The sequence below is a fragment of the Panthera leo genome, chromosome D2, assembly GCF_018350215.1.
Source record: "Panthera leo isolate Ple1 chromosome D2, P.leo_Ple1_pat1.1, whole genome shotgun sequence".
NCBI lineage: Eukaryota > Metazoa > Chordata > Mammalia > Carnivora > Felidae > Panthera > Panthera leo.
In genome coordinates, this window is record NC_056689.1 from 46,839,328 (window position 1) to 46,865,339 (window position 26,012).

The 26,012-nt window shown below is 41.6% G+C and overlaps 1 protein-coding gene across 2 annotated transcripts in view; it reads right to left on the reverse strand.

Annotated features, from left to right (window-relative positions):
- Positions 1-5,158: 5,158 nt before the first annotated feature.
- Positions 5,159-26,012, reverse strand: part of ERCC6 (ERCC excision repair 6, chromatin remodeling factor) — a 77,880-nt gene continuing 57,026 nt past the window's right edge. The window contains exons 11-21 of one of the 2 annotated variants that reach the window (XM_042907829.1): positions 23,283-23,399; positions 19,670-19,765; positions 16,999-17,214; positions 15,947-16,057; positions 15,421-15,540; positions 14,899-14,993; positions 13,085-13,230; positions 12,295-12,999; positions 10,351-10,555; positions 9,688-9,766; positions 5,159-8,317 (exon numbers count right to left, since the gene is read on the reverse strand). In XM_042907829.1, coding sequence (XP_042763763.1) covers positions 7,898-8,317; positions 9,688-9,766; positions 10,351-10,555; positions 12,295-12,999; positions 13,085-13,230; positions 14,899-14,993; positions 15,421-15,540; positions 15,947-16,057; positions 16,999-17,214; positions 19,670-19,765; positions 23,283-23,399 — 2,310 coding nt within the window. In that variant the 3' untranslated portion in view covers positions 5,159-7,897. Of the gene's footprint in view, positions 8,318-9,687; positions 10,027-10,350; positions 10,556-12,294; positions 13,000-13,084; positions 13,231-14,898; positions 14,994-15,420; positions 15,541-15,946; positions 16,058-16,998; positions 17,215-19,669; positions 19,766-23,282; positions 23,400-26,012 lie in introns of those variants that run through there. The other variant, XM_042907830.1, reaches the window with a different exon arrangement.

Genomic DNA, 26,012 nt, shown 5'->3' on the forward strand with positions numbered 1-26,012 from the left:
CCTTGCGGTAATTGGATGCAGTCTTTAAAACAACTGCTTAAAATTATAACCATAAAAGAAAAATTCAAAGAGAAAGATAGTGTGAAACAAACTCAGGAAGGTTTGGGGTGGGGAGCAGCTTTAGAAATAAAAATTTTAGTTTTAAAACTACAAATGGAGTTACAAAATAAAAAACTAAAAATGCAATGGATGGCTTAAATAGAAAACTAGAAAGAAAGTGTTCCACAAGGATGGGAATAGAGAAAACTGGGAGATGCATATTCAAAGAAATAATGCCTACAGTTTTCCAGAATTATTGAAAGACACAAATCTTCAAATTCAGGAACCACAAAATCCATATATGATCAAAATAAATCCACACAAACTAGAATGAAATGCAGAACACCAATGACAAAGAGATGATACCCACAAAGGAACAGCTTTGAAAACTTAGATAAAATGCACGATTTTGCAGAAAAAAATGTAACTTACCATATTGACTGAAAGCAATATTGAACACCTGGAAATATTTTAAGGGCTCTCACTTAAAATTCAGTGGCCTTTAGTACATTCACCATGTTGTGCAGCCACCAACTCTGTTTAGTTCCAAAACATCCTACTCACCTCCCAAAGAATACTGCGTACGTATTAAGCAGTCATTCCACATCCACTCCCCTACTCCCAGCCTCTGGTAACTTCCAGTCTACATCTAGCTCTATGGATTTGTCTATTCTGGACATTTCATATAAACAGAATCATACAGTATATAGTCTTTTCTGTCTGGCTTCTGTCACTTAGCGTAATATATTTGAGGTTCATCCATGTGGTAATATGTATCGGGCTTTCATTCTTTTTCATGGCAGAGTAATATTCCACGGCATGGGCATGCTATATTTTGTTTATCCATTCATCTGTCCTCCTTTACTCTTTTCTTTTGCATTGAATTCTTTTGTAATGTAGTATTTTAATTTCATTAATGATTTTTCACTATTTTTTTAGTTATTTTCTTAGCAGTTGCTCTAGGGTTTACCATATACCAGTTAACAGAATCTGTTAAAGATTGTTTTTCTAGTTTAATTCCAATGATGTATAGAAACATTATCCCTCTATAGCTCTATTGCCTTTTCCTCTTTTTTGCATTAGTTATACAGATTTATTAATGTTACAAACCCAACAGTACACTGTTATAATTATTATTTTGTCACCTGTCGCCATTTCATCAGCCCATTACAGCTCTGCTCCCACCCACCTCCTTTGTGTTGTTATTGGCAAAGGGTTGCACCTATACTACATTTCTGCATGTTATAGGCTCAACAATACAGTACACACATACTATTTTATACAATTGCTTTTTGAATCAGTTTAGGAAAGAAAGGAGAAAAAATATGCATTTATAGTGTCTTTTATAATGACACGATTACTTTTACTGGGGCTGTTTATGTGGACTTGCATTTCTATCTGAAATCACTTGCTTTCAGTTGGAAGAACTTCCTTTAGTATTTCTTGCTAGGCAGGACTGCTAGCAACAAACTTCCTGTTTTTATTTGGAAAAGTATGCATGCCATTTTTGAATAATATTTTTGCTGGATCTAGGATTCCTGATTGATAGTTTTATTTCTTTGAGCACTTTGAGTGTTGTCCCTGCTTTTTGACCTCTATTGTTTCTTCTGAGAAATTGGTCATCTTACTGAAGTTCCCGTGTAAATAATGCGGCATCTTTCACTTGCTACTTCCAAGATGTTCTGTCTTTGATTTCAGCATGTTTACTATGATGTGCCTGTAGGTCCCTTTGTGCTTATCCTGCTTGGAGTTCCTTGAGCTTCACGGATGTTTTTCAATAAACTTGGGAAGTTTTCAGCCATATTTCTTTGAATATTTTTTCTTTTTCTCTTCTCCTTCTGGTACTACCATTATGCACACATTGGTGTACCTAATGATATATTACATTTTTCTGAGGCTTTGTACATTTTTCATCATTCTTATTCTTCTCTGCTCTTTGGATAGCATCATCTCTATCAATCTATCTGTAAGTTGGTTGACCCTTCTTCCCTTTCAAATCTGCTGAGCCCATCTAAATTTTTAAATGTTATTATACTTTCCAAATTTTTTTTTACAATTTATTTATTTTTGAGAGACAGAGCACCAGCTGGGTAGGGGCAGAGAGAGGGAGAGACAGAATCTGAAGCAGGCTCCTGGCTCTGAGCTGTCAGCACAGAGCCCAATGCAGGGCTTGAACCCATGAACTGTGAGATCATGACCTGAGCCAAAGTCGGATGCTTAACTGACTGAGCCACCCAGGCACTCCTGTTATTGTACTTTTTAACTCCATGAACTTAATCCCTGCAACTTGGAGCTGGAGGGAATGAGAAATGCTGGTCACATACTCCTCCCAGTGAGATACTGTACCCTTTGGGAACAGACGAAGGGAGCCCTGTCTTCGTGGCTAAATCCACCTGGATTACAGCATCTGTCATCACAGTGAGGTGGGAAAAGGCAGGGAAGAAATGAGTTGTGGCTCAAGAGTCACAGACTCTTGCTGTTCTTACCAAGATTTAGTTGATTTTCTTGACTGTGTCTTCATTTGCAGTATGTCCTTAGGACTATTTCCAGAAACATTAATCGATCTGGCAGGGGAGGGGGGCTCTCTTGATATTTTGTCCAGTTATAGTTGCTTCCTGGATAGCAGGTCCATGGACTCCCTAGCACTGTCATTCTGGAAGTCTAAGAGATATTTTAATGCTGGAAAACTTGACTGTACTTTATGACACTAAGAGAGATATTTAAAGGAGAAAAACAGATCAGTAGATGCAGAAAAAGCATTTAATAAAATTCAGCACTGGATTTAGGACTGGAAAGGGCATTTTCTTAACCTGATAAAGACCATGTGCTAGAAAATAACAGCAACTGCATATTTAATGGTAAACTTTAGAAGTTTGTCTTTGATGTCAGGAATAAGACAAAGATGCCAATGGTTGTCACCTACATTATCAGGTTACCATATTGGAAGTATTTAAAGTATATAAGAATTGGAATGGAAGAATCACAATTGTCATTATTTGCAGTTGACACAATTGTTACACACACGACAATTTAGAGACTAATTAGTAAAATAGTTTAGCAGGGTTGCTACATACACACCACTATATGAAATCAACAGTATTCTTATCAACTAGAAAATGTCTTTCTAATGTTATTTATTGTAGCAACCAAAACTATAGGATAATTAGAAATAAATGTAAGATGTATATGATCTTATTGTAAGTGAAAGACCCGGTGGAATTAGGTCTTCATAATAAATATGTATTAAAAATGCCCTATTTAAAATATGGAACTAGGAACTAAGGCATTTTTGGAAGATGAGGGAAATCATTCTATCATATACAATAACCAATTATAAAGCTACAATGATTAAAACAGTGGGTTATTGGCAAAGTTAGATAGGTGGACCAATTTAACAGAAGCCCAGAAATATTCCCATAGTTACATGAAAATTGGATATAATCATAGCGACAGCCTCACAAATCAGGAAAGGATGAGCTATTTTTTTTAAACGTGCTAGAAAAATAACTATCCATATGGAATTTACAAGACAATTTATGAGAATGCAATAATGACATCAGGTTAGGAAAGGGATCCTCAAATAAGGAAAAATATGTAAAGACTGAATTTGACTACACTTAAATTTAAAACTTCTGTATGATAAATGGTATCATAAGGAAAGTAGATACATGAATGTTCTGATTCTCCAAATTTTTATGTAAGAAAGATCTCCAACGAAAACTAAAAATCTATATAATACCTAGGAATAAGCCTAATATGAAAAGTGGCAAGATCTTTATGAAGAAAGTTATTAAAATTTTATCCAAGAATATAAAAAACTTAATAATTAACAAAATGAGACCTATCATGATCCTAATGGGAAAATTTGTATTAATTTGAAGAAGTCTATTATCCTCAAGTCAATAAACTAATGCAATCCCAATCAAAAGAACAATACAATCTCAGTGACATTATAAACTGATTCTAAGACTCACCTGGAACAGGAAATATACAAGATGACAATGGGAGCAGAGGCAGGGAGGACTAGGAACTTGCCTATAGAAAGCAAAACATAGTACAAAATCAAATGATAGTGAAGAGTGTGGTTGGTAGAATAGACATCTAGATCCATTCTCCTTGAAAAGACAACTTAGCATATGATACACCTGGCATTTCAAATGGGTGGAGAAAAGAATGAACGGAGAAAAGAATGAACAGAGAAAAGAATGAAGAATGAAAAAGTTCAATAATAGTTGGGGCAATTGCCTCTTCATTTTTCTTTGGGGGGAGGGACCCTGAAAGATTAGTAACCAATTGTAAAACTAGACCAACATATGAACAAGCAACACTCAAGAGAATCTACAAATGGCCAAAAAACATGGAAATCTTTGGTTTTCAGGGAAATTCAAGCTCAAACAAGGTGTTTTCAAACACAAGACTTGTTAAAAACAAAACAAACATCCCAAGATTGATGCTACCTACTGTTGGCAAGGGTGTGGAGAATGGGGTCCTTTCATGGATGGAGTATAAACGGAAGGAAGCAGTTTCACTATATCCATTAAAATTAAAATCTATGTAACTTTTAAAAAAATTTTGAGAGAGAGTGTAGGTCAGGGAGAGGGGCAGAGGTAGAGAGTGAGAATCTTTTTTTTTTTTTAATATTTATTTCTTTTTCGGAGATAGAGCACAAGCAGGGGAGGGGCAGAGAGAGAGGGAGACACAGAATCTGAAGCAGGCTTCAGGCTCTGAGCTGTCAGCACAGAGCCCAATGCGGGGCTTAAACTCACGAACTGCGAGATCATGACCCAGGCCGAAGTCAGACGCCTAACTGACTGAGCCACCCAGGCGCCCCGAATCTTAAGCAGGCTCCATGCTCAGTGCAGAACCCAATCCAGAACTCAATCCCACGACCTTGGGATCACCCGACTGACTGAGCCACCCAGGCACCCTGAAAAAAATCTAAGTTTTAAACCAGCAGTTCCATGAAGGTAAAGCCATAATTGTAGGGATGAAAAGATATCTTGCATATAATGTTCAATGAAAAGCTAGCTGCAAAAAGGATGACATAATCCCATCTACATAGATCACATACCTAAAACAAAACTGGAGGCTGTAATAAACAGACTATAAAAGGCAGCGGTTAAATCAGGAATTTATTTTATTCTTAAGGAACAGGTAAAAAGAAAGCAGTTCAAGGCTGGCAGGCCAGCTTTTCCAGCCTCAACACACGACCTATGTCGATCCCATGTCACTGCTTAAGGTCCCCCGGACGTCTCGGCAAGAAGAGTGTACACCAGTCCCTTATTTAAGGGCCCGATCTGGAAGTTCTGCTCATATCCCATTGCCCAGTCACAGGGCCACACTTAACTATAAGGGAGGCCGGGAAGTCAAGTCTGCAGCTGAGTAGTCACGTACCCAGGTAAAACTCAGGAAATCTTGTCAGTAAAGGAAAAGGGGAAAACGCACATGAGAGCAGCAGTCTCTGCCATGGGTATTTATAAATGCCTGGGACACAGCCTGGAAGAATACACACGACATACAGTACTTATCTCTGGGACAGGAGCAAGAACAGCGAGGAGACAAAGTATTGCCTGAAATTTTTTACACAGTGATAGTATATTCATGTATAAATTAAGGAAGTTTTAAAATTACAGAAAATTTTATAGCTTGATACCAATATAACATGTTAAATACATTAAACCTATCTACATTGTACAAAGCCTTTAAAGTTCCAAAAAGTAGATTTTATCTAAATGAATAAGTTACTATTATTAAAATCATGACCCTTAGAGCATCGTCCTCTAAGCCTGTCCACCTGGGAGGCATGGTGACAGTGTTCATAGATGTCACACTGAGACACAGGCAGAGCAGCGACCTGCCCGAGGTCCCAGCATGCCAGTGGTAGTGCTGAGACAAGAACTGGAGTGAGGACCACCCTGCTTTGACTGCATCATCCCTTTTGATAGCATTTTCTACTTGACAAGAAGGCTGCAACTTCTCTTGCTCAGCAGACTTCAGATCTCAGACAAGAAAGATAGAGTGAACTAAATTCAATCAAAGAACAAGGGGGAAGTAGTTTTCTTATAGGCTGATTATTACAAAATTAAATAAAAAAAAGAACTTCCCAGTTCTTCCCAGAACTTCCCAGGGAGTTTTAACTCCCTTCTGAGCCAAATTCTCAAGTTCAGGATTTATTGAGCTGTTTAAAAATCCCATCTATGACTTCTAGATAAAGACAGCAGACTAAAGAAAATAATAGCATCTTCTTCCTCTAACATATAAATCACTCTAAAAACAGAATAAGATGAATAAGACAGATTTTTTTTTTTTAAAAAAGCAGAAAATCCTAGTGGGAATGACTCTCTGCCATCTCCTGTCTACGGGTAGGGATGCCTGGGCCCAGGCTATCAAACAGAACCTCAGACCAGAGAGGTAAAATGCAAATCCTCCAACCAGGGCTGTGTGGTGCCCAGCAGAGGCTCTCCCGGACCCCCAACCCAAGTCCTTTCCCTTCCCTCTGCGTCACAGGGAAGAACATACAGATATGGGCAGAGCGGCTCTCTTGCAGCAGAAGCAAGATGTAAAGAAATGGCATAGGAGGAAGGCAAGCCTGATACAGAAAAGGCAGACAGGAAATATAGCAGGCCAGAGAAAACAAATCCAAGAAACAAACTGCACTGTGACCGCTCTAGAAGAAATGCAAGCAATACAACGAACTTAAGAAAACAAGATTTCAGAGCTGAGATGATAAAACAAAGGGCAGGAAACGAGAAAATCAAGGCTAAGAAAACAGAGGATCAGAACAACACCATCACAACGGCCAGGAAACAGCTACAAAGCAAACCTCTGGAGCAGGAGAGTCACAGCAAATGCAAAGCACAAAGACAGATGAAAACCGCTGGACAGAAGATAACACACAAGGGGAACGACGGTGCCTAACACAAAGTAATCAGCATCCTCAGAAAGCAAACAACAAATAAAATAAAAAATGCTCCAAGTTACCGCTCGGCATGTGAACAGAGGGAGCAGTCCGCCAGGGTGGTCACTACACAGTAATCATGGTATATCGGCTGTGGTCTGGAATGACATTTGCGTGCACGTGTATGTTGGTGGTTTCATTTGTACTTACTTTTGGTTCTGCTTAAAGTTTTGTGTATTTTTTTAAGATAACACATTTTATATTCCTAAAAGACAGTCCCCATAGGGGGGAAGAAGATGCACTTGGCTTAAAGTAAAGCCAACATAAGCTTAGTAACACTACAACCTTCTGCAAGTATAGGTCTTATTTATTACCAAGCTATTTCATGCTTTACTAATGAAAATGCCTGCTGATTTAACAGTACCTTAAAAGGAAGACTATGAGACAGATATATTCATAAGACACCAAATCTCATTTTTTATGGGTAACAAATAAGTTTAAATGTTTAAAACCTATGCCCCCAAAATAAGTATCTGTTACCAGATATTGATGAACTAATTTATTGAACAGGTCTGAATGAATATAAGACATGTTTTTAGCACCAATAAAAGAATTCTTGAGATTTCTGGTCTACAAACATCTAAACGAGCAGTAATGTGCTCCCCGACAGCATCTTTTGGGTAGAGGAACAAATGCGATCCAAAGATTAACTATCAGGTCCCTGATTTTATAACATAATTCATAGTGCCAAAATGAAAATATCAACCCAAGTATTTTTAAAACTTTTAAGTTTTGGAGATGAATGTCTTCTTCCTTGAAATTTTAAATTATGAGGTAGATATCATTCAAAGTAAACATCAAATGCAGCCAACTTCTGTTGACAAACATGATTATTAGTTATAGGATTAATAACCAGAAATTTCCATTAGGAAAAGTCAACTGAAAGTTTAGAAAGTAATGTCAGCAGTATTCTGGCTTGAGTTTCCAAATTCCTTCACCACTAGAAGTCCTATGAAAAGTGCACAGATTTCTCAATAGTTCTCGAAAGACACAAGACTGTGAGGCTGATAACTTGCACTCGAACTCCTGCAGGATCTCCCGAGTGCTGGCCTGGCCATCAACACGGGCCTGAAAAGCAATGAAGTTTCTCATTTCCACCAGCAGATCATCGTGTTCCGTGGTGGCAGATGGCGGAGCAGATGCCTCTTGGTGCGCACTGTCACTTTCCAGTCGCTCTGGCAGAATCAGGTGGTTCCTAGCTCTCATTTTAGCCAACAGTGAAGACGAAGGGAGGGCCCCGGGTGAAGACTCTGCATCTTCCACTTTTCCACTGAAGTGCTCACAAGCATTATCCTTTCCATCCTTTCTCGTGACACCGTCCTGGAGAAAGAAGACCACTGCAGTGATATGCCAGCTTCTAATTCACGCTCCTACTACTTCCCCCAAAACACTGAGGAGCCATAAGCAAATACTAGAGCCCAGGGTAGTGAGGCTGACAGGAAAGAATGAGATGGCATCGAACAAAAAGGGGCAGGGGGCATGTCAAGCACTGAAACCCACCCACCATTATATACCATTTTTCTAAAAACCCAATTCCCCCAAACTACACTCTTCACTCCATCCCTTTCTGTGTGGTGAGAGGACGGGGATGGGCAGGGGGCAGGGGTTGCAGCCTCCCTTCGGTGGGAAAGCCGGCTCTAGGAGGTGCGGGTTGTGCAGACTTTTCCTGTCCTTCCTCGCAAGCCCACCCTGATCCAGGCACCGTGGGCTAAGAACAATCATAGAGCTGCACTTCCTTCTCTTCACTTTTAAATCTTTTGACTCTTTCCTACTTTACACCTCATGTGAGTTTCCCTAGAGCAACAACACAAATCTAACCTTTTTCACATCCCTATTGCTAAAAGAACAGAACATGGAAAGTCAAAGAAACGTTCTCTGTTCTACACATGTTCATATTAATCGAAAATAGGAGTCTGAGGGGTGCCTGGGTGGCTCAGTCGGTTGAGCATCAACCCAACTTCAGTTCAGGTCATGATCTCACAGTTTGTGAGTTCGAGCCCTGCGTCGGGCTTGGTGGTGACAGCTCAGAGCCTTGAGCCTGCTTCGGATCCTGTGTCTCCCTCTCTCTCTGTGCCTCCCCCACTCATGCTGTATCTCTCTCTCAAAAATAAACATTAAAAAAATTTTTTTTTTTTTTTAAGTTTGAAACAGGAGTCTGAACTTGGGGAGTTTTCAACTTTTATCAGTAACATAACCCTTAACTAGCAAAGACCAAAGAGAGCACTGAATGATAGAGTCTGGTCCAGTCTTTACTCAGTGAAGCACTCAGGGCATCCGGGGGTTACAGGACAGGGAGAGATGGGCACAAGGTTCTAGTGGCTAGTAAATTACAAACAACATCCCAGGCAGTTTTCTCAACATTCACGTTAGAGGGTAGGGCTCTCCAGAACTGGTACGTCACCACCGAACGGAGCAGGCTGCAGGGGCAGCAACTCCCACATCCTCTATCCCTGTGTTAACTTTCTGAGGGCAAAACAGAGATTCTGCTGTAGATTTGGGTTAAAGACTGTCTTTTACAAAGTTGGCTGGTCCTTTCAGTTTCACATGAAAGTGCTTCATTAATCAGAGCATACAACACAGATACTGGGGGCCATTATGCCAGCGATTTTCTTCACATCTGAATCAGGTTAAATTTTCACAGCAGTTCTATTAAGACTCACACACGAAAAGCAGACAGGCTATCATATTACCTGGCATTTCTCCTTTGAAGATGTTGAAGAAGGATGCTGCAGAGAGAAGTTGGAATTCCTTTTCTGACCAAATCTACTCCTAAATAAGGAAAAGAGCCACAGTAGATGAAATGTTTGCTCCTGTGGTCTTAGAGATGAAAATGCCCTTCCAAAACTTAATCTTTTGCTGGAAAATTTTCTTCTTCATGGTTACTCTTTCATAACCATGATGCTCATCCCCTTCAGTCTTTCTACGTTGCTCTCCTGGGAAGTCACAGCTGCATCTCAAGTAAGAACCACTCAGTATCTTGTTCAACAAGTGATGGCAACTACCCACAAATTCCAGGTAGAAAGATTATTCTGAACAAATGAACCGAATAGCATAGTAGTTACTGATTGCTGAACACTGGCTAATCATCTTAAGTTTAGTTATTATTCTGTATCTCTTATTTTTAACATCTCTTGAGCAAAACAGATCATGCCGCCTTCCCTGAAAACTCAGCTTTGGAAGGCAGGAGACAGTGTGAGGAAGAACGTAAGACTATAAATGTTTTTCCCCAAGTCATGCAAATCTGATTGACCCAACCCCTCCCTGCAAGACTTTCTACCACGCCTGCCCTGGCTTTATTCCTGGCCTAGGCGGTTTGGCCACCTCACATGCATGGGAGAGCAGCAATCTCTTACTTTATTCCTGCTGGTGCACCAGAAACCCCCCGATGGCCTGTCCAGGTGGGAACACCGGACACTGCTCCCAGACACCGTTGACGAGAGAGCCTCAGCGCTTTCAGGGCATCCTGGGCCACTCGGTTGGCCTCTGCCTCCACCAGCACATAATCTGGATTGGCCCCATCTATGATGGCATCGTGTTTCATGACACTGTGCACACCAACTAACAAGAACAAAGGAAATAGTAATATGTTATTCCGGTTTGTACACAATATGTTTTCTTCTATATTGGCTAGTCTTGTTGTGGGTGGAGGAAAAACAATGAACATTTTTAGCTGCCATTTGCCAAGTTGACTATCATGACCCAGGAACTTTATAAATGCTGTTGCTAGTCACCTTCATCACCACCCTACAAGGTATGTGGGGATTACTAATGACCCTCAACATATCTGCTACCTGGAAATTTTTAAAACCGTCTATTAATTCTTTACTGAAGGGAAAAATGTAAAAATATAAGCCAGAATTACAGAGTTTCTAAAAACTAATGATCATGAAAATGCCACTTATCAGCAGAATTTAATGAAGTTTTCAGTGGTAAATTCATAGCCTTAAATATTTATGTATCAATAAAAATGAAAGAATAAAAATGAATTTCTTTTTTTATTTTAAAAAAGCATTTTTCTCTTTTTGAGTTAGAGAGTACCCTTGGGCTTGTCCCCTACATGCACAGACGAGGTGGGGAGGGGCAGAGGGACAGGGAGAGAGAAAATCTTAAGCAGGCTCTAAGCCCATCACAGAGCCTGACTCAGGGTTTGATCTCACAATTGTGAGATCATGACCTGAGCCAAAATCAAGAGTCACGCACTTAACTGACTGAGCCACCCAGGCGCCCCAAATGAATTAACAAATTTCTAAGTCAGTCTTATAAAAATTAAGCCAAAAAAACTCACCAAAACGCAAAAAAAAAAAAAAAAAAAAAAAAAAAAAAAAAAAAGGAAGCACGGGGAAGAAAATAATAAAGATAAAAGCAAAAATTAATGAGGTAGAGAACGATAGACCTAATTAATAAATCAAAATGCTGATTTAAAAAAAAAAAATCACAAACAAACCACTAGCTTAACCTGACCGAAAAAAAAGTGTGGCAGAAATCTACAAAATTAGAAATGACAAGGGAGCAACTGTCTTGAAACAGAAGCAAGTTTCTAAAAAATTACAATAACATTTTCAATGCCTCTATGCAAATAAACTTGAAAACTAAACAAAAGAGATCATTTCCTAGGAAAACAGACCAGTAAATGGAAAAGAAATAGAAGGTAGGAGGCCCAGAGGGTTTCCTTCTGAAATGCCATACAGAAACCTGCCCTCCCGAATTGAGACCCACAAACGGTGATCTCTGGTCACTCGGGCCATCACACTGTGAACACGATGACTGCAGAGGCCTGAACAAGACAACATTCCCAGGGATGACTACGCTGTGCAGGACTGCCTGTCCTCCCTGGTCCTGAGCAACTGTGGAATCTGCTTTCCTGATTGTTCTCCCTCGATATTAGTGATCAGCTTTCCCACTTCCAGAGTGCCTGCCTCTGGCCACGTCCCTGCCTCTCCCCTATGACGGTTACTTTAATCTCCTGTGCTGGAAAATGACATAAATATAGCATGTCCAGGAACTTCCTATTAGTGTTCAGGTCACACAAATCTACTTAAAGCACTGCACCCCTCCTGTATGTGGTTGTAAGTCAAGTACTGTTGTTCCCCAAAGGTTCAATTTCTTTGAGGTCTTCAGAAAAGAGAGGTGAATAAGATTTTCAAAATGTCACTATATTCCAAATCTGAATTTTAGAAGAAAAACTACTTCCAGCTGAGAGCCCATTTGGCCCTGTGAGTAAAGGCTGCTACTGCTACAAAGAGCCTACCCATCTTCTGTTCCTAGCACACCTGTGGCATATTCAGCAAAAAGATTACCTGACTTTTTGAAAAGCTTTTCCAAGACATAATCGTCATTGCTCTGCGGGCTGGCCTCATTCTCATTTTCACTGTCTTGCTTCTGGTACCGCCTTTTCTTCACTAGGTGTGGAATTCGAGTTCCTTCAAACTTGGCATCTCTGCGATGCTTAGAGTTCTTAGGCTTTTGCTTCAGCCTGCGATGGTGTGGGGTCTCTTCTTCTGGTGCACTATGTTTTGTTTTAGACTTGTGCTTATAAAAATTATTTTCCGTTTGCTTATTCTCCCGAAGAGGGTCTGTTGGAGCCTGGCAGCTTTCTCTTTTGTCAGAAAGACCTTGTTTTTCATGGATGCTTTCTTCACTAGACAGTCCATCCATTTTGCTGATTCCTGGAGAATCTGAACATTCCCCATGTCCACTAATCACTGATGACTCCTCTGGTCTAGACACTGCACTCGTCTCTTCTCCAGGCCCATCATCACCAGTCAGATCTCTAGGCGTTCGAGGGGCATCTTTCAAAGGATCAGATGTTACTTGATCAGATGTTACTGCATTTACTTCAGCTCCTGTCGCTGTAGACTTTTCTTCAGATGATGTGGCATCATTTGCAGATGCATTAGAATCAGGGCACTTTTTGCACATTGAAACATTAGGGTCTGTTCCAAAGGCTGGCAGAAGTTTTCTTTTTAAAAAGCGTTTGGGAGTCTGAACATCTGAACCAGTTCCTATAAAGGGGAAAAGCACACTCAAGTTACACTACATAATTCTGCCGTGATTTACTACTCTAAGTTAAGTTACTTTATGTAATACCTGCAAAAATAGCACTTGTTTCAGTGCTCTGGGATGCATCGGGGCTTGTCAGAGTGAACAGCTCATAAAGATCGTTGGACTTGAAAAATCGCCTTTGCTTCGGATCTTTCAGCACTCTATTTGTCAAAAACTGCTTGAAAATTTGTCTAAAAAGATAAAAATTAAACTCGTATGAAACAATGCTTAGCCGTGCCTCAAAATCCTAATTATAAAACTATGACTGATATGATAACTGCAGCTGAACAAATGTCTAAATAATACCCAAACTTCTTGCCTTGGAAAATTACAATTCAGAAAGTACATGAAACATTGGATGGTCTCCATGTTTTATAGAATCTGAAATACAAAGAATATCATATTATTTATACCCAGTGAGCTTTTTCAACCTCCAAGATTCATCACATGTCAGACAACACTTTTCTATATGTAATCATGTGATTCACAGCCTCTCTGAGCTGGAAGGAGTCAGCTTCCTGGCAGGTCCCCTGCCCTGCCCTCTTCAGGACCCTTCCATGATGGCATTCGGGAAACTCTCTTAACTGAGCTTTGTACTTGAAGCCGTCTCACCCACTTCCGCGTGCTGATTCACACTCTATGCTGAAGCTCCACACCATCATCACCCCTGCCCAGACGTCCCCACAAAGCAGTCCTGCCCCTATCACCCAGGCTACAACATGTCTCTCTAAAAGGAAGCTCTCCCTCACAGGACTCAGCTCATCTCCAGCCTTCTCAGAATAAGGACTTGAGGGGGCACCTGGGTAGCTCAGTCAGTTAAGCGTCCAACTTCAGTTCAGGTCATGATCTCACGGTTCATGAGTTCGAGCCCCACGCTGGGCTCTGTGCTGACAGCTCGGAGCCTGGAGCCTGGAGCCTGCTTCAGATTCTGTGTCTCCCTCTCTCTCTGCCCTTCCCCCAGTCACACTCTGTCTCTCTCTCTCTCTCTCAAAAATAAACATTAAAAAAATTACAAAAAAAAGAATAAGAACTTGAAGAACACACACCTATCTGGCAGTAACCCAGTGCAGGGTAGAAAGCAGGAAGCCTTGCTTTAAGAGCTGGGGTACAGTTTGAGAATAAAGTCTTCAGCAGAGGAGGGGGGAGAAGGTGGCAGTATCTCCACCCCACTGTTAAAGCGACCTTTGCCCAAACCCCTACTCATTGTAGAGAGAGATGGAAAAAGAAACAGGTATCCTGGTCAACCTGTCTCTCAGGGGCATCTGAACCAGGCTACCCCACACTGATCACACCTGCATGTTATGTGAAAATTTCAGTATGTATTTCAACTCTGTCACTTCTTAAAATTTTTGAAAAAAGATGGTACACTATAGTAGATAGGTACGTTTCTCTTAAATAAGTTAACATGAAGTTTACACATAAGCAGTCCTTGATGTTTAATAAGGTACGAAGACATTCAGGTTCAAAGACTTTTACTTTTTTTTTTTTAATATTAAGTAAACTCCATCCCCAATGTGGGGCTTGAACCCATGAACCCGAGATCAAGAGTCACATGCTCTACTGACAGCCACCCAGGCACCCCAAAGACATTTTCTAAAAACTCAAAATAAGCCATCTGAGCTTACTTTAATAAGAAAAAATACAAAACCAAAACAACAACCAAAAAAAACCCCCCAAACCCTCACATATCCTTTAAGTTACAGCAACTATTGCTCTAAGATGAAAAGACTTTTAAAGCAATACATGAAAAAAATTCCCAGCTCCAAGCCCTGGAGGCATACTTCTAGATCTACATCCTGCACACGCCGCAGCGGGGAGAGCAGTCTCCAGTCAAGGAGCGAGCAGCCATCTGTACTGACCGGTGGTAAATCTTTTCTTCGATGGTGCCTGCAGTCAGCAGCCTGTACACCGTCACTTGCTTCTTCTGGCCGATCCTCCAGGCTCGCTCCCGGGCCTGCAGCAGAGAGATGCATGGTAACAAGCACCCTTCCCAATGACAAGCACTTACCAAAAGAAAAGAGAGACAGCCGGTTGCTTCCTTCCCCTGCCAAAGCTAAAATTTTGGCTACTGATGCTAAAATACATATAAGGCCTATTAAGGAAGATAAATAGGCAGGTGACAAAGGCAGACGGAGCCATCTCCACCTGAAAAACAATGTGTGTAACTCTGCACTCTCTCTCTGTACCCCAGGTGTAGCGATGAATGTTACAGATAAACTGCTGGAGACTCTTCCTGTCTGTGAGGCCAGACGGTATCTTCCTCCACGCTGAAGACTGGGCAACAACCAAGATGTCAGCTCCATGCAGAAGCGGACAGGGGCGCCGAAGGACACTCCCAAGTGCTGGCCACTCACCTGTATGCCACTAATACACTCCCTTACCTGTGTGTCTGTACTTGGGTTCCAGTCGGGATCATAGATGATGACTCTGTTTGCCCCCGTCAGGTTGACTCCTATGCCACCCACCCGAGTGGTCAGAAGAAACACAAATATAGATGTGTCCTAGAGGTAAGATGTGCAACTTTTAGCATGCTCATTTAAGACTAGTTACAGCTCTTCACCTCTGTCTTTACATACTCTACACATGGAAACCTCTTCCCAATACAAAAAATGGGTTATGTCCTGGAGACCGTGGGTCAGTCAAGATCTCATCTCACAACTCCTACTTTTAGTATCAATTATATTAGAAATATCTCAGAGTTGGCTTTTCAAGAAGGAATACACATTCTTTGTTTAGACACACAAACATACACAAAATACAGAAATGCACAGAGTTTAAAGCAGTAAGTCTCTCCCTACCCACTGCCTATTCCCCATGTACGCATGGCTCAGGTGAGTGAAGCTATTCTCCTTCCTTCCTCTGCACAGAGTAGCACTACTTGGTTTTACTGTTATATACACTGGTTACCTCGTTGTATCTTGTAATCAGTGGTTGTCTTGAAGCTATTGCAGTGGTACCATCCATCTTGAGGTAAGAATACTTTTGGGCTCTAAGGAATACTTCAAGTATGTCCAACATCTGTTTGGGAGAGGGGGGAGGGGAAAAGAGTTTAAAAATCAAAAATACACTTGCAGTGAGTACTCTCACATTTCTCTAAACAGTCAAACCTTCCCCAACAGGCTTAAATTAAAAGGGGCTTCTTGCTCTGAGGCAGATAAATATAATACTTACTACAAGAGTATTTTTGGTATTTCTCTACTATTAATTCTTCTCAGTTTTGTAAAGAGCAGGACATCTATTTGAGTTCAGACCCAAACCTACCCACACCCTAGAATCACATGGTAAACCTTTTTTTTTTTTTTTTTAATGTTTATTTTTTTTTTTTTTTTAATTTTTTTTTTTTTTCAACGTTTTTTATTTATTTTTGGGACAGAGAGAGACAGAGCATGAACGGGGGAGGGGCAGAGAGAGAGGGAGACACAGAATCGGAAACAGGCTCCAGGCTCCGAGCCATCCGCCCAGAGCCTGACGCGGGGCTCGAACTCACGGGCCGCGAGATCGTGACCTGGCTGAAGTCGGACGCTTAACCGACTGCGCCACCCAGGCGCCCCTTAATGTTTATTTTTGACAGAGAGAGACAGAGCATGAGTGGGGGAGGGGCAGAGAGAGAGGGGGAGACAGAATCTGAAGCAGGCTCCAGGCTCGGAGCTGTCAGCACAGAGCCCGACGCGGGGCTTGAACTCACGGATCGCGAGATCATGACCTGAGCCGAAGTCAGACACTCAATTGACTGAGCCACCCAGGCGCCCCTTTGGTAAACCTTTTTAAAAAGCTAACTTCTAGGCACCAATTCTAGAGAAAGATCCAAGCTCCCAAAGACATCTGTAGGCTTTCCACCTTAGTATCAGGGGGTGAATTTGCTTTTAAAATCATTATTTTAAATTACATCTCATTTTTAAAATTACTGGTTGTTAAGTCTTAAAGAATTGTTGTTTCTTGTATGAGGTCTGTATACTCACTTGTCTTGACTGCGAAAATAGCAATACTCGTTGACCTTGTTTGTGCCATATTTTCAACAAGGACTCAACTACTATCATTTTCCCAGAACGTTTCCAGTATCCAAACTGATCTTCTTCTAGTTCATCATCTGGAATACCTCTGAGATTCTTGGGGCCTCCAGAAAAGAGATCAGGGTGGTTGCAGATTTTTCTTAGGGCTACAAGTCCAGAGAAAATCTATGGTATAAAAGAATTACGTGCATTTGATTATCCCACTTAAATAACATTCGCTTGGAAAGGGAGGGAAGGATGATATTCAGTATGTAACACAGATTAAAAAGGAATTCTTCACCAGTTTCTTAGCTTCCTCCACATCCACAGCATATTAGGAGCTGGAAGAAATCAACCTTCATTCATCTTCTATCTTGCTAAGGTAAGTAAGTTCTCTAGAAACAAAAACATCCTATTGGACTGAACATCTACTGGTCATATTTAATTTACTGATGATTTATTTTCTCTCACTAGAAAAAAAGGTATGCAGTTCACAGCATATAAAAACTGACTCATCTTTTATGTGAATAAAAACATGCCCATCTAAATGTGGAGAAATCGGGCAGGTGACTGAACAAATGCATTTAAATATTACTAAGTACACCTCACTGAAAGTTCTGCAGTTGAACATGAGTCAGAGGTTGAAGTTCCATTTACTTTTAACTTTTTTTTTTTTAATGTTTATTTAGTTTTGAGAGAGAGACACACAGAGTACGAACAGGGGAGGGGCAGAGAGAGAAGGAAACACAGAATCTGAAGTGGGGTCCAGGCTCTGAACTGTCAGCACAGAGCCTGACACAGGGCTCAAACCCACAAACCATGAGCTCATGACCTGAGCCAAAGTTTAGACGCTTAACCGACTGAGCCACCCAGGCGCCCCAAGTTCCATTTACTTTTATATTAGAATATCAGAAAACGTGTCTGCCTGGAAAATATGCAAATGGGAAAGACATGAGGGTGGTTCATTCAGCAGAAGGGCGTAAGAAGAGACCAGGAGTGCCTGCCCTCCAGGCTCCCAGCAGAAGGGCATCCTTCACAGCTTTCTGAGTATGACTCAAATCAAGCTCAGGAGTATAAAAGCTCAAGTAGAAAAAGATGAACCATAAGTGAAGTCAACAATGGTAGTTTTAACTAGCAAACAACAGTTAAACAAAATAAACAATAAAAAAATCTGAACAAATCAGGAACATTGTCAAAATTCCTCCAGTCATCTGTAACTCTCCATCTGCCTCTAGATCTGTGCCTCCAATACAGTGGTCACAAGCCACAGAGGGCTACTATGCACACACAGTGTGGCTAGTGCAGGGGCACCTGGGTGGCTCAGTGGGTTGAGCATTCAACTCTTGGTTTCAGCTCAGGTCATGATCTTGTGGTTTCATGGGTTCAAGTCCCACATCGGGCTCTGAGCTGGCAGTGCAGAGCCTGCTTGGGATCCTCTCTCTCTTTCTGCCCCTTCCTGATTCGCACTCTCTCTCTCAAAAATAAATTAATTAAAAAAATAATAAAGCATGGTAGTCCAAATTGAGATGTGCTGCAAATGTAAAATATCCAATTTTAAAGATGTAGTTTTAAAAAAGGTAAAATATTTCATTAATAATTTAAAATGTTTGATTATGTATTAAAATGACATTTTAGATACATACATCAGGTTAAATAAAATTCATTATCAAAATTGATTTCACTTCCTTTTACCTTTTTTAATGTGACTAGGACAATTTAAAATCCCATATGCAGCTGGCATTGTGTATCTACGGGTTGGTGCTAATCTAGACCACCTACGGCTTCCCAATTCAGAGGCACACGAAGCTAAGTTAAGGGACGATTTTGGAGAGATGAATAAATGTGAATGATTGAAGAACCTCCCATAGATGCCAAAGACAGATGAAGTAAGAAACTGTGCACTGAAAGAACTGAAATGACTTCATCTGGAAGAAACAGCACGCAGACAGTACAGGACACGGGCAGCCCGTCACCCATTCTCATCTCTTTGTCAACCTCTGTGTATAAGCAGGGAAGTGTGTTTTGGAGAGTAAGGTGCTTGCCACTCAGCTGTACCTCCCAGGAGGACAGACCAAAGACTAAGGAAGTTTTATGTGTCAAATAAACAAAACACAATTCACACTTTAGGACACTGAAGCACAATGAAATTGAACAGTTTATACGGAGCTTCAAACTAAATGCTGATTATAAGGCGACTATGCTTATTGAATAGACCTTTACCCCCACCTACTGCTGAGTACTGCCAGTAACTAAAATGTTATCACTCACACAAACATTTATAATCCTAATTCTTCCTTCATGCACCTGCTAACCCCAGCAGTCCAGAGCCACTTCCCTGCTTTCTGCAAAGGACGAGACATCCCTGCAGGACTCACCACTACAGACCCTGTGTCTGGCACTACTCTTCTGGACCACGAGACGTGGGGCTCAAGTGTAACCGTGCTGCAATACAGGCAAAAGGAAGCATGCTCAAATGGAACTGTATGTTCTCTTACTTCTGGAAGGGCTTTGAATTAAGTGACGGTGCACACCCGAATGTTTCTAAGAGGTAACCATGAATCCTTGACTAGTCCTAGGTTCCTTTCCTCCCCTGCTTCCCTGCTCCACAATTCATTTCTCTACTTTCCATTATTTAGCTGACCTGCATATCTCCATTAAGAATTCTGTAAACTTCTTTGGAATCAATAAAATTTTGGTAGACTTTAAGTTGTTCCTCTGTAAGACGGCAAAATAGGACCTATAGGGGAGGAAAAAAAGAGAATTTTTTTTTAAAAACTGTGAAAATAATTAAAATATCAACAAAATTTTCCAATTAAAAATGCACAACACATACAATTTTAACAATGTACTTCTTATTTTAAAAAGCCAAAATTGTGCCACATCTCAAGGTGAACAAAAACATAGTCACCCCTTTACATCAGCCCCTCCATTTCTGTCATCCATCCACCTCCAGATTCCCACCCACTCTCCCAACAGTCCCTGAAGACTGGCTTCCTCTCCACAACAAAGTTCAGGGACAGGTGCACAGAGCCTCCTGCATCCTAGCCTCCAAGAGTTCAGACCATGTCACCACCTGTGCCCCGCTCCCACCTTCACTTCCGTAGACCTGACCAGGGACCCTACCCTCGCCTGACTTGTTCCCTTTCCTGGAGATGGAAGCACAGGTCCGTAAGTTTACCAGACTCGCCCACCCTCCCAACCCAACTGTGCCTGTTACTCCATGCCAGAACATTCCTTGATTTTCTGCCTCTCAATCCTCCTTTTTCCACGTCCACTGCCGCCACCTCATGGCTTGACACTATTCCTTAGTCATTAAAACAAGACATTCTCCTTCAGCTACCCCTTTGCCACCCGCTATGTCTGCCTTGTAAACTTTCAAATGAAGACTGACTCAACCACCTGCCTTCTCTAATCCTTTCTGGTAAAGTACTGAGCACTGCTGAAGAACACTACCCATCGGGGCAGTGTCCTGCCACTCCTGCTCCTGGTCTCCAGGGGAAGTCTCTATGCACTCCCCACTCAGCACCTTCTATAAACCTAGAACAACTGTGACAACACTCCTCATTCTCCCCAAGCCTCCCACCTACCCACCACCTTTGTTACCCACCTTTGTCTCAACCTCTACTTAAAAGCAATCAAACGGACAAAACATCAAAAATAGAAACTGAAGCTATCAGTCATGATTCCCTGACTTTCACTTCCTAAAATTCATCTACTTTATCCACCTCACCTGGTTTTCCTTTATCCTCAGAACAGCTTCCTATTTGCAATCGGGGCAACCCTTTGACCTTCACACTGGATCTGAAAACCCTCTCCTCTTCCTTACACCTAAGTGCTCCACCACCTTACACTTTCCAAAATCTGAGGGGGAAAACTGCCTGAATGGATTATGCACAATCACCATCCCCACATCCTCTCCTGGACCCAGCACAAGCCTGGAGCACATCCACCAGGAAACTGCCGTGGATGAGGTCACTAATAACTTCCTGGCAGCCGGCCACACAGGGACCCTAGACCTCATGATCCATTTCCCCTACCCTACCTCCTGCCTTTCTACGTAGGCCTCCTATCCTCCTGGCTCGTCCCTCCTGATACCCTCTCCACAACACTGCAGCTTTTCTCTTCTCGTTCCGTGCATGGGCCTCAGGCAAACTCATCCCTGCCTGTAACTTTCACCCCTTCCCTGCTCAGAGGTCACAACTACATCCCAGCCTAGAACTCTCCTCAGAACCCAAGACTCATTTATAATTGCCTTTTAAGCAGGCAGATATTTCATGGGTGCTTCAAACGACCCAAATTAAACTCGTCAGCTGTCTCCTCCATGTTCTGTCCTTTGAAGCCTCTGGCAGCAGATCCATCCCATCAACTACACAGGAAACCCCTCCTTGGTTCAGACTCATCTTTCCCCTCAGACTCTATAAGGACCGGCTAACTCATCCCTGTGCCTCCATTTTCCTTCTCCTCCAATGCGTTCATATGCTGCCTGAGTAATCTTTCTAAAATATGAACCTGAGTATATGTAATTCCTGATTTCTTAAACTCATATTTCAGTCCTTTGAATACAAAGGCAACAGGGAAAAGCACTTCCTGTTAATTACAAAGTTAACTGAACAAATTATTCACCAGATGCTTCATGTACGCAAATCACTGTTTTAGGTGTTACGTGGCATTTTAAGATGGGTAAGACAAAGTCCCAACCTCAAGGAATTCTAGTCAAGAGCCTCGTGGGATCTTAAAACTCCTGTGTGTAGGTTTGCTGGAGTGTGGGATGGGTGGATGCAGTGGGGTGGAAAACCTCCAGGAAGAGGGAACGTCCAAGCACATGGAAAGACAAATGGCTCATGTTTGGAAAACAAGAAGTGATTTGCTTTGGCTACTACATGGAATATAAAAAAGACACATTCTGGGACTCCACAACAAAAATAAATTGGTGCAAATAAGCTAAATCAGGTATTCTTGATGGGAAGAGGGACATTGAAGATAACTGGCAGGAAGATGAGCCTTGGAAAAACTAATCCAGCAACACTATGCAATACTGAGGAGAGTGCCAATCAATGGTGGAAAACGAGACAGACACTGGCTGCATTAATTTAGGAGGATGTAGAGCAAAGAAGTGAAAGCATGAAAAAGGACAAATAAAACAGCACAGCAACTGGTGGATTTGGAATTAGACAAAGAACAGAGCACTGTGGCCTGAGACACTGGTGGGAAAGAGAGACCTGCAAGGGGAATGCTAAGATCAAGGGCTAAGTTTGGAAATAAGTCTGGGGGAAGGGAAGAGGCAGGGATAGAAAAGCCTTGGTGACAGATCTCCAAGATCTTTTATATTTTCAACACTGAGAAATCTACAATGTACTTACTTTCAAAAGAAGGTGTAGTCATTGGTGGAGATAACAGACCACCAGGATGGCCTTTAAAAGGATGCCCCTTTTACAACCTAAGTCAGATGACATCATTCCTTGGCTCAGTATCTCCCTGTGAACCACCTCCTCCCTCACAGTAAAATCCAGTCTTCAGCGTGACCAGCAGGCCCTGTTGATCTGGCCAGCCATCTGACTTCTCCCTCTGACCACTGTCATCCTTCTTCCTGCCCTCAGGCCACAATGCCTTCCTTGAAGGTACCAACGCCCTTCCACTTCCATCTACCTAAAATGCTCTTCTTCCAAAAACTCCATGATTCACTCCTTCACCTTCTTTAGGCCTCTGTTAAATGTCCGTTTACCAGAGAAGAGACCGCTAGCCATCCCTTACAAGAAGCCCCCTTCCCCAAATCCTCGCCCTTACTCACCCCATCCCCCTTACCCTGCTCATTTTTTCCTCCACACTACTGCTGCCTGCCATGTGACATATTTACCTATGACTATCTCCCCTCCTCAAGAATGAACGTGAGTTCCATGAGAGTGAGCGTTTGCTCTGTTCATTGCTATCTCCCAGGAATGTGACTGGTACCTACTATGATTTGTGGCAAGAATGAGTTGGGGCTTGAGGAAAATAGAGAAGTTTACAAGTGCAGCTGGAGGAATATGTGTGTTAATAAGCAAAAGAGCAAAGCCTGTGGACAGAGGAAGAGTCCTGCCGAGGGCAGATGACACAGCAGGCTCACCTGTCACATACAGATGTATACAAACGTAAAGCAGCAGCCCGGCAGCACCAGCGACCACACCTGTTAGCCTCGCCAACTTTGTGCATGAAAAGTAAACAGAGAGGTACACCCACGCTTCAGAAATGTTTTGGTAACTCCTCGATTTACAGACCTGTTCATTTTTATCTGGCAAAGAAAGGCTCATTTTGACATCTGACTTCATTCTCCGCAGTAGGTATGGATTTATGGTATCTCGTAAGACACATGCACATTTATAAGCAGTTTTAACCTTTAATAAGAGAAAAAGGTTAACAATTACTTATGTTTAAGAAATACATTTGTTCTTACCTCTCAACTGATTCCCATGTTTAAAACAAAATTTTTTAATGACCTCTGGTTGTACAAAAGTGGCTGGAAATGGCTGGAAAACGGTTTGGAAAAATTAGGATAAGCTCCATATATTCCATTAGGTGGCAGATTTCATAAGATCTCATCAGTAAAAAAAAAACTGACTAATCAAATTTACAAAAAAGAACTGGTAATTCTGTGCCCTATTTCTCCTCCATACTTTGCTTTAATTATTATTATATAGTTAGACCTTAAAGTAGAGATTGGTTTGGTTCTCGACTACCCTCTAGGGAAAAAACAGCTTTCAAATGAATCTCTGTTTATAATCTTGCATTCTCCAAAAGCAACAAAGAAACTGCTGCCCTGCAAGACTGAAGATCAAAAGCTAACTCTGGGGGAAAGCTGCAGCAATGGGAGCAACCAGATAATAAGCTGAGATTACTGCCCACTGGGGACTTAGGAGAGTAAGTTCAAGAAAAGCCCTATGATCCCAGAAATAAAAGGTCACTCTAGCCTAAGACAGAGCATATGGTTCTGTAATGGAGCATAGCCACATGAGATGGGTATTAACTGTATGTAGAAAAACAAAGACCCACAGCTCGGGAAACACTCCCTCTGCAATTCACTTAAAGGCAAACAACGAATTCAATAAATTATTGATACCTGGAAAAATCTAAATAGGCTTAACAACCTAGTAGGGAGGACTATTTAATGAAACAAGAAAAATTCCAAACAAAGTTTAAATTTAACAGAGTTAGCTGCAAAATGAAGGGCAATAAAAAGAGTATGACTGTGTAATACATACAGAAAAACTCATGTTAAAAAGTAACATGTAAAAAACATTTTAAAAGACCCTAAGAACACCTTACTCAAGTCTGTAGACATGTTACGTGCATGTATGTGTGCGTATCTTGTGTGTATGGGCATATATAAATATAAAAACAGGATTTACTTGGAATAGTAGACAATAAACAAACAAGTTCAATAAACAACTTTTAATTACAGGTAACCTCATAAATGTATCACTCAGACACTGATAAAAATTACCCTGAAGATGATGATCAGGAACATATTATTGTTTGTAATACAGAGATGATAAATTTCAAAATTTAACATGACATTATAGTCCCACCAAGGAAGCAAGTGCACGGTTTAAATTCTTCCTAAAAATATACACATTATGTTAAGGAAACTGTCCCCACATCCCCACCTCTACCCACATTTCTGATCTCCAGAAGCATGGGTGAGTAGATGATGATTCAGGAAAACCAGGGCTGGGCTGGTGGATCGCCTGGCTACTCATTCCCACTCTTTCTTCTGTCTGTCCACCCCTCTGGAGAGTTCTCCTTCCCCCACCCCTCCCTGCTCCTGGCCTACTGTGGTGAACTCACAGGGGTCAGACCTCAGAGTGGCTGGGGATGGGTCTGTTTTTCATACCCAACTCTCTTCAAAGAAAGATCTAAAGCTCTGGAATGGGGTGGAGATAGGAGAGCAAGGAACACCAAGAAACCCAATTTTAGCCTGGATGTCAAGCCATGTTCTCAGTGCAACTTTCCTAGGCTATCCTGTGCTTCATGCAATAAAGCTGATTCTATATTTACTCCCCCTCTGCCTCTCTGTCTCTCTGTGAATAAACATACATGGTGGGGATCCAACTGTATTTCTCTTAACTATCCCTCCCAGCTCTCTAGTACCATGGAAAATGGAGACCTAGCTGAGCACGCCCGTGCTTCCTTCCTACTCCTGTCAAGGTGGAGTGATCATCACTCCCCAGTTCTGCCTGTTCCAGAGCTGAGTGACCTTAGGCCAGTCACCAAACCACCGAGTCTCAATAACCTTGAGCAAGAAATGAGGAGGTTCTTTTCAGTTCTAAAATCCCTGCACAAGCTTATTAACATGCAAATCCAAGAAGCAGTCCATATTCTTGGCAGTTAATGTTCTTCTCCCTCACCTTCCTCAGCCTAGCATAATCCTCTCTCTCCCAGGGAGCCTTTCTTGACTCCCACAAGCTCTGATATTGCATTATCTCCCCTGATCACAGTCCTCATTACCCTGTACTACGATCATCTGTTTATCACGTTCCCACTGTGCACCCACCACTGGAGTGGATACTATTCAAGGTAAGGTTCTGGTTGCCAGCCACTTCTCATCATTTTAGCCCCAGCCTGACACAATAAATTATCTGCTGACAGACTATCTTCTTGGGATTCAGTAATTGATGGCAACCATGGACGTATAAAAGCAAATGTAAAAACAACACCTCTGCTCCCAAGGACCTCATAACCAAAAAAGAGAAAAAAAGAGAAGTACACAAACTTCTGAAACAAGGCCTTCAAAGAAGAAACAAGACCATGTTTACAGGTCTCAAAGTCTCTCCCCATAAGTGATTTATTAATTCCGAAGGAAGTGGTTAACTTCAAAGAGTTTAGAGATCTGGTAAATACCACCTTACCCAAGTAATCAGACCACCACCACCAACTACAACCACCACCAATGAAGGGACAGACCAACAGCATGAGCCTCCAGATGTGAAGAACTGAGAAACGCAAGTCAC